We start from the raw sequence: 9,046 nt of genomic DNA on the forward strand, positions 1-9,046 counted from the left end.
AATTCAGAAAATAATTAAAAAAATTATGCGTTAAAATCCAACATTGTTGTATTTTATATTTGTAAGTAGGCTTAAGAGATTTTAAAGTTGAATGGTATTCAATCAACATAAAATATTTGTATATTATGTTATTTAAAATAAATATCAGTGGATTTATTGAATGAATTATCTAAAAAAAAATCTAAAGGATATGCAGATATTTTAATTTTTGAAAAATTCTTATAATAACATTTAATTCTATAATTTGAAGACTATAAAACCTAGAGAATGAACTATTAGAAATTCATGATGGGATGTGACTTCACATTTTGGAAGAATGTTGACCTTTAACTTTCATATCTCAGAATTGTGCTAATTTTAATAATCTCTATTATGTGTAAAATGGATTTTTACTTCAGATATCAAAGTGTTCTTAATAGTTTAAACTTAGGAAAATTGTGCGCATAATCATTCTAATAAACATTTCTATTTTCTTTATTTTATTGCTTTGTCTTTGTCAATTTCGCTGACCAATTCCATTTTCTCCATAGGATGGAATTCTCATTCCCGTCTTGAGCACCAAAGTGGGAAGAGTTCTTCAAATAACCATTGCGCACGCCAGAGTCAACCATACCCTGACGAGCCCCCTAGATTGTTTCATGGTAAAAAGTATTTTTTTTTTCTCTTCAACTGACGTTTACCCTGACGTCCCTCCTAAATAAAGTTGATATGAACTTATTAAACCGAGCTGGACCATCTGAAAAACGAGCATGCAACGTCTCTTCATATCACCAAGTTGTCTCAACAACCCTTTATGTGTTGTCCTTCTTTTAGACATGTGAGTTAACATTGAGACTCGTGTTCCATGGAATAGTATATACGCACATCTGCAAAATGAGTTTGTAATGTATCGATCATTTTCTTAACTATGTAAATGGACGGTGCCTTATATCTGTTTTAGCAGTGGACGGTGACTAACCATCCATATTTATGCCAGTGCAATGATAATTATTGAACTTATGACAAAATTACAGACAAAAAAAAATCAAGGAAGTAAGTGATAATTTTTTTTTTGTGGCATGCTGTAGCAAAGTAGGCGCCCGCAGAAAATTCAACAAACCAATCAAACTTTTTTATTTATTATCTTGCCAACTATATTCGTTAATTCAAGATTACGTTTTAGATCAGTTAAGCAGAGTTTAAGAGTTTACATGGTTCAGTTCATATATTATGGGCAAAACTCGTATTATAAAATGGTTGGTTGACCATGTTCCATAAATAGAAGGTCGGCTTCCCAATAACGGAAACATGGTTCATTGAACATAGAAGGCACATCTACAAATGTAACCAACTACATATTGAAAGACCACAAGCAACAAGACTTGCCTACAGCTACCCAAAAGCTGCATAGTAAAAGCAAGCACATATTTACCAGCACTTTGGTCTTTTGCTGATCAAGCTCAAAGACTTTCCTAGCAACAACTGCTGCAATCTCAGTATAGTCCCATGTTTTCACTACAACCACTCAATAGCGAACCACATGTACTACTAGCATGAGGTTCCACCTCCACATGTATGGCAATAAGAAGCTCATATGCCTCTTTAAGCTTTCCTGACTGGCTAAAAATATTCACAATGCCTGATTAATGAATGATCATGAGCGCCACAACGGCATATTCCTTCGTATTAACTTCAAGTACCTTAAGACCTACATTGCACGGAAGCTTCATCGGACGTCCGCTTCCTGCTTCGGAACCGAAATTAGAATCGGAACCTTGTGGAAGCTTGCGGAATCTCGCTTTCAAAACGTTTCTAAAATATTATCTTTAAAAACCAGTTGGAAGCTTATGATTCCGTTTTGGAATCACGCTTCCATTTAAAAAAAAGTACAATGTATATCAATAAAATATAAAACCATAGTTTTAATCTATATAAAATAAAAAAATTAATAGTAATGAATATTGAATTATAAATATGTAAATATCAAAAATAATACTATAAATTATCCTTATGCATTGAGATTTTTTATTAAAGATATAGCACATATTGAAACATATTGTGTCAATTATTTATGAAGTATTAACAATAATTAATATAATATTTTTTGTAAACATAATTTATGTGTATTTTTACAGTTTTAATATAAAATCATTTCAAAATTATTATAAATGAATAAATGTTTTATTTCAAATTTAAATCATATAATTTTAGTCCTAATTTTTTAAAAATTTACATATATATATATATATATATATATATATATATATATATATATATGGATATACGCTTCCAACACGTATCCGCTTCCTAATATTTTAAAAAATCTCGCTTCTGCGCTTCCTTACGCTTCCGCTTCCACGTAACCGCTTCCGTTTCCATGTAACATAGCTTAAGACATCCTCAAGAAGCATCAAACCAGCATGCAGATATATATCAAATATTAGTTGCTGCTACGACATTTTGGGGTAGCTCTAGTAGCTAGCTTTGATGTATATTTTCAGAGCAAGATTCATCATCCCGAAATTATTATTGAAACTAACCTTAAAATACAAACTAACAAAAACTGAAAATGTTTGTTTTAAGCATCCATATATATATATATATTAGCCTTAAGAATGGTCAATCTAATACAATGCAATGTATCTTGCATATATAGCTTCAGTATTGTCTATTGAAAACAAACTTGTCGTTTCAATCTGATTGCACTAACTCTCTAGTGGTAACACAAAAATTAACATTGATAAGCAAAAAAAATCAACTGGTCAGAAATGGATAAGTTTCACAGCTTATCTCTCCCTCTCTGTCTGCTTCATTTTAACTTGCTGTTACCTTGATCTCTCCATAGAGATTAGGATCTGCTTTATAGTATACAACATCTCCTTCATCCCTCACATAATGATCTTCTTTCATACCTTTTGCTAAGATTCTCAGTAAATGTAATGGTAAAGGTCCAGACTTATCAGGCTCCCTGTAATACTTCCTTAATACTAGTTTAGCTGCTTCTGTCTGCAAAAAGTCTTACAGCTTTTGTAGCATGAATACACCAAAATTCCAAACCCTTTTAGTCTCTTGTTTAAGTTACTTGCTGCTTCTATTAGATGATAATGTGGGATCTGCGGGAAAAGTTGATGTATCACATGCAATGTCATGATGGATGTTATTGATTAATCAGTCACGATCCAATGTTGTTAGTCCTCCTCTCAAGTAACTCCATTCATGTTTCCAGATAAACATGACCTTACAGAGAGTTTGAAGCAATTACGTTTATTATGTTTACACTCCCATTGCTGCTGATTTATTTTGATGGACACACTAATGTCAAGACACAATAGTAGTCTCTTTTCCTTTTTAACACAACGTCAATAGTAGTCATTAGTCAAATATCTTAAGTGGAATTTGTTTTTGTTTTGGCAATGTTCAGCTATTTGCTTTCTTCGTTTTCTATGTAAGCAAAATGATTTAATCAGAATTTTTTTTAAGATAATACACTTGGATATACATATAAAGTGAATAATCCATCATGGTTAAGTGTTAACAATAAGCCAAGCTTTAAAATATTCATTTCATATAAGAGGACTCTTTTAACACCAGGAGGAACCATATATTTGAACGAAAGCAATTCCTCTAAATGTTGTTTTGATTGCTCCTCCACGATGAGCCGATAACAAAAGCTTCAAGAGATATTTATGATTCTCCAACACACCAAATCTTCTCCCTTGAGATCAGACCTCATCTTCTCCCTTTGATCACCAGCTTTTTTACTACCTCGAGATCAGAACCACATCTGTACTTCCTAAAAACCAGTCCATATAACATCCAATCCCGGTAAGTAACATCGCATCGAACTTGGAGAACGAAGTCTCAATGCTCAATACCAAGACCTCCTTAATTGACAATCTTGAGTTTGATGGTTCAACGCCAGGGCTAGCTATGTTTGGAGGACAGACAGTGGACATATAGATGAATAGATAACTAAAGTAAATGGATCTTAAAAGAAGGAAATAAGTGTGAGGAAAGTGGGGAACCAATAATTCTGCGACTAGTCTGGCTTAGACCATATACAAACATACAACACCCATAAAGTAAGGGACATTTAAGAATAATAATATGCAAAAGGTTGGGAATATTTTGGACAACCCAACCTAAACTTTATAAGGTATTATTTATATATATGCGCATGCTTATAACTATATCACAAACTCATTAATTTATCCTGACATCACCCCACATACCCTAGCTTGTCTAGTTATATGATTAATTTTATCAGATAACCAAAACATGATTCTGATTTTCATACTTAACTAAATACATCAGTTGAGGTAAATTCACCAAAACGAAAAATAAATGTAAACTCAACAAAGTACATGTATATTAAATTTTGTCTTTTGTAATATACTATTCACATTATTAGGCTGGGTTGTCCAAAATATTCCCAACCTTTATTATGTACAATACATTTTACAATTACGTTGGCAAATTTTGTTATGTCACACAAACATGCATGTTCAAATCCGAAGGACGTAACAAAATAGCCGATCATACTGTTTCGTAAAATCGCACTATATATTTATTCATTTAACGGTGTCATATGATTAGTAAACAAATATGAAAATGTGTTTTTAGCGAAAAGAAAATTTATACAAAAATGTTCCTCTTCTCTTACAAGTTACAGCGTATGTAAAATTCTTATATCCTTTTGCAATTTTATAGTTAATCCATGTGTTCTGGCTTAATCAATCAATTAAACTTTCGGCTGATTTATTCGCCCAGTTTATTTTATTTGGTACGATCTTAAATCAAATCTACAAAATTAGGTTAAACTAAACACACACTCACACGTGTGAGTGAAGTCTTAGAGTATCTCCAATGGTGTTACCCACCATTGGAGTCCTTAGCAATATAATAGTAGTTTTTTTTTTGAATAGTTAAGGACTAATCCTAATTGTATGTTCAATGGTGTTATCCATTATGGAGTCATTAGATTTTTTTTTAATTGAATCTTAGAAATTAAAAATTATGAAATTTGCAAACATCTAGCTAATCACATGACCGAAAACAGAAATGAACGAATCAAATAAGTTTCTAGTGCATACATATCAGTCACCTAAAGCCAAACCGAAGTACATCATTAACTCTTATCATCTATGAGATCAGTGAGCATACCTAAAGCCAAAGCAAAGTAGATGAAGGCAAGGGTTGATGAAACGCAGATGCTTGAAATTAAAATATCATCATAACCAGTTTTGAGTACAACAAGAGCAAATGAAATAGCTCTTAGCCGAGTCTACAAACAGACTTATAAAGGCAAGAAATACAAAGCTAAAACAAACAAAGTACCCGTGACTTTGGTCTTGTACACATGGTCTTGTATTTCACCTGAAATAGAGAAAATGCAACCTACTTAAGGAAAGTACAAGAAAGAAACAAAAACACATAAGCAACCAGTGACGTTAGAAGCTCCAGTGTCCACGGGTTAATGAAAGCCGTCGGAATCATGGGAATGACTAGCGAACCGCAGAACCACCCCACTGTTAATGCACCAAACCTGCAATCATAATAACCAAACCCCAATAATTGAAAGGAAAAAAAAAAACAATCCAAGTTCTCGTTTCAGCTAGTTTTCAAATAGCACCAGGAGTTTACCCGATTAGGCAAGCTCTCCCCAAGCTCTTTGTCTTCTCATTAAGGAAATATACGCAGAAGTTTACCAGGAGGCCCAGATCTCTTCCTCGGAGGCGTAGGGGCTAATCCCTAGACGCTTGTACGGGTCCCAGACCCTGGTTAGAGGGAACGTGAGGACGTTGCCTACACACAAAAAAAGGATAATTCGATTTACATGAGTTAATAAAAAAACAGAGTAAAGATTGAAACTTTAAAGAGAGGAAGGGGAGATGATAATAATAACCTCCGTATGGAGAATCAGCGGAGGAGCACTTAATGGGTTTGAAACTTCTCAAAAGGTTCCGAGATAGTGACAGTGACTGATTTGGATTCCGTAAGAGAGAACTGTAATCATAAACAAATTCATAAGCTCTTAAGATTCGATTATGGAACAAGTATACGAACAAACCCTAGAATTTGAAATTGGATAAGCCGAAAGAAGGTGAAATGAAGGCAGACGAAGGAGATAGAGAGAGATGTTACAGCTTCGATGCAGCGATGAACGAAGAAGATACTGTAGAGCCAGAGAGAAGAAGAGACGACGACATGGTTTCATAATCGCCGAATCGCCTTCGAGAGAGCTTTTTTTCGTGATGGAGAAAGAGAGTAAAAAAAATTTTCCACACGCGAAACACAACTCCCAGCCGGACCACTCACGCCTTGCCACGTCCTTAAGGATTTGATCCTTAGACGCCTTAATTAAGGATCAATCCTTCGGTTACGAAATTTTTTTTTTATTATTTATATGTCATTTGCCTAAATAATCGTGCTAAGGATTCATTACGAACCCGCGTTGCAGGTGCTCTTATATACTCCATGCGTACACGCAAGGTTCTACATATGTTTTAACAAATACTCTTCCTCTTGTACTCACTTGCATCATCATTTAAGCTGTCTCTCTTTCAACGTCGCATCGATATATTAAAATGGCTTCCTCTTCGACCCACCTGAACCACCACCACCAACTTCCAAACATCAACGGTGGAGCCACGGCGGCTCCTCCACCAACTCCATCATGCGCACATCCCAACACAAGCACCAAGTCGGAGACAGCAGCCGACGCTCTCTCCCGCCTCTTTAACCGTCTCCCTCCTAATCTCTCACTCCCCAACCGCCGCTCCTCCGTCCTATCCTCAACCGTTGCATCTCTGCCGAGAGTAACATTCTCCACCGAGAGCTGCGGCGATCTTATCTCCGCCGCTACAGAGTTCGGCTACTTCCAACTCGCTGACTCGGATACTATCCTCCCTTCTGGACTCGCTGAAGCTGCCGAGTCCGAAGCTCTCTCGCTCATAGAGCTAAGTGAAGAGGAGAAGGAAACAACGTTTCCAAAGAACTGGCCACTTGGCTACGAAGCCGACGCTGAAACGCCGTCGTTTTGCTTAGACGCAGACTGTACGACCGAGACGGGCGAGTTAAAGCTAAGTTCACTGTGCGAGTTCACTCGGTGTCTCGAGAAAGTTGGGCTGAAGACTGTAGAGATGCTGGCGAGCGCACTCGGGTTCAAGAACCCGGTTGGAGATGAGTCGAACCGGTTTAGTACTATGATGTGGCTTAACCAAGATGTTCCGGATGATAAACCGGCGATAACCAACGGGTTTTATCCGTTTGTTGTTTGTTTACAGTACCAGATAAGGGAACAGAAGTATTGTTTGCTGTCCGAGTCTGGCTGGGTGTCTGTATCGCCTCGAGTTGAGTCGGTTCTTGTGACGTTGGGTGACATTGCTCAGGTTACTCTCTAATTTTTTTAATGATCGTAATTAAGTGGTTAGCAACTTTTAATCAGTTTAATTATCGCATTATCGTCTTTGAGATGGTATGGAACTTTATCGCTGCTTCGAATTATTTTATGTCAATCAGATAACAGTAACACACATGCATGTCCTTTTCAAAATAAATGTTTTTTCCACGCATTGATCAAAAAGAGTTACTAGAAGTTTTGATATTTCCAATACTGAGACTGTTGACAACAGCAAATAATTGTGGAGCAGGAGCAGGCGAGATTTACGGGGTGTTTATTGGATTATATGGGAATGTGTTTTCTTTTGTGGCAGATTTTTAATGGCTTTGGGAAAGAAAATATGAATTTGAGAATTCTCCATTTTAATAATGAAACACAATAAGTTTTCCTATAAAATTTAACAGTTTCTCATCTTTTAATTTTTGTAGGACATTCAAAATTGAATACTAGTGAAAATGAATTTTTATTTCTTGGTTAACTATAAAGCTCAGTTTATACGTTGACAGTTTGTAACTCAACTAGTTGAACGCATGAAACTTGTAGGGAAGACATACCAAGTTGAGTTTTATGTGTGATTCTTGATACCAAAGGACAATGAGACTTTATGGTCCGAAGCTTTCTATGATATGTATAGTCTAGCTAGTTTTAAATTTAAACCTTCTACAAAACATTTTGAAAATTTGTAGGTTTGGAGAAATGGAGAGCTCAAGAGAGTGAGATATCGACCGGTGGTGTGCTCAGGACAACAACTTGACGATCCAAGAAAGTCCGTAACAATGACATTGATGCTTACACTTCCCATGGACTCTATGGTTTCGCCACTGAGAGATATCAGTGACGGTGACAAAGAAGAAGAGTACGCAGAAGAGGAGGAAGGAGTATCAAGAAGTGATGAGAGAAAGGGATTTAAGTCTTTTTGCTTTGAGGATTACGCATGGAGAGTGTACCATGAGCGTCTCTTCTTCAAGGATCCACTTGACAGATACAGAATCAAACCTTAGAATTTTCTTAAGAATTGTTGTTTAATTTGTTTATTTTGAAATGGGACTAGGGCCTAGTCTTCTTGTTACTTCTACTATTCCATAAAACCTGAGTGATTTAAAAAGAAGAATGTTCATCAAACTTTTTGGTTACAACAATGATTCGATGTCCAAATTTAATTTTACAAAAAAACAATGACGTGAAAAATTAGACTACTGGAACTTTTGTGGAAACTGGTTGGCAGAGGAAAGTTAGAATGTCTTGAAGATTTGGAGACCATGTCTGCATGCATTAGTATGTTAAGGATAGCTTAAGGTATTTTCGAGTTAAAGGGAATTGAACATTAAATTGTGGCCTCTTGTTATTTTGTTAGCTGGTATGAAAGCATAAAGAGGCATATGAACTAAATTAAACCATGTCTGTTGAATCTCATGCCAGTGCATTGGGTTCGCTTTTGGATGGTTGTAGTAGTGTGTACATGTGAATACTGGTCATATAGATAAATACTGAAATGTAAAGTATTGAAAACAATATCTTACCAATTCTTTCCACCACTCAAATCAATTTATATATCTACCAAATACACATTCCTACCAAGCTTCAAATCCACTCTATACTCGGTCCCCCTCCATGCTCATGCAAATAGTCACCATCCCGGTTTAATTCGGTTCAACTCCTCCCGTT

General features: G+C 35.8%; 1 protein-coding gene across 1 annotated transcript; it reads left to right on the forward strand.

Moving 5' to 3' along the window:
* Positions 1 to 6,495: 6,495 nt before the first annotated feature.
* On the forward strand, positions 6,496 to 8,517 carry LOC125584501. The gene is made up of 2 exons (XM_048753085.1): positions 6,496 to 7,370; positions 8,068 to 8,517. The coding sequence occupies exons 1-2, from the start codon at positions 6,567 to 6,569 to the stop codon at positions 8,380 to 8,382; spliced, it is 1,119 nt and encodes a 372-aa protein (XP_048609042.1). The 5' UTR covers positions 6,496 to 6,566; the 3' UTR covers positions 8,383 to 8,517.
* Positions 8,518 to 9,046: the final 529 nt, after the last annotated feature.

Source organism: Brassica napus, chromosome A1 (assembly GCF_020379485.1).
Source record: "Brassica napus cultivar Da-Ae chromosome A1, Da-Ae, whole genome shotgun sequence".
NCBI lineage: Eukaryota > Viridiplantae > Streptophyta > Magnoliopsida > Brassicales > Brassicaceae > Brassica > Brassica napus.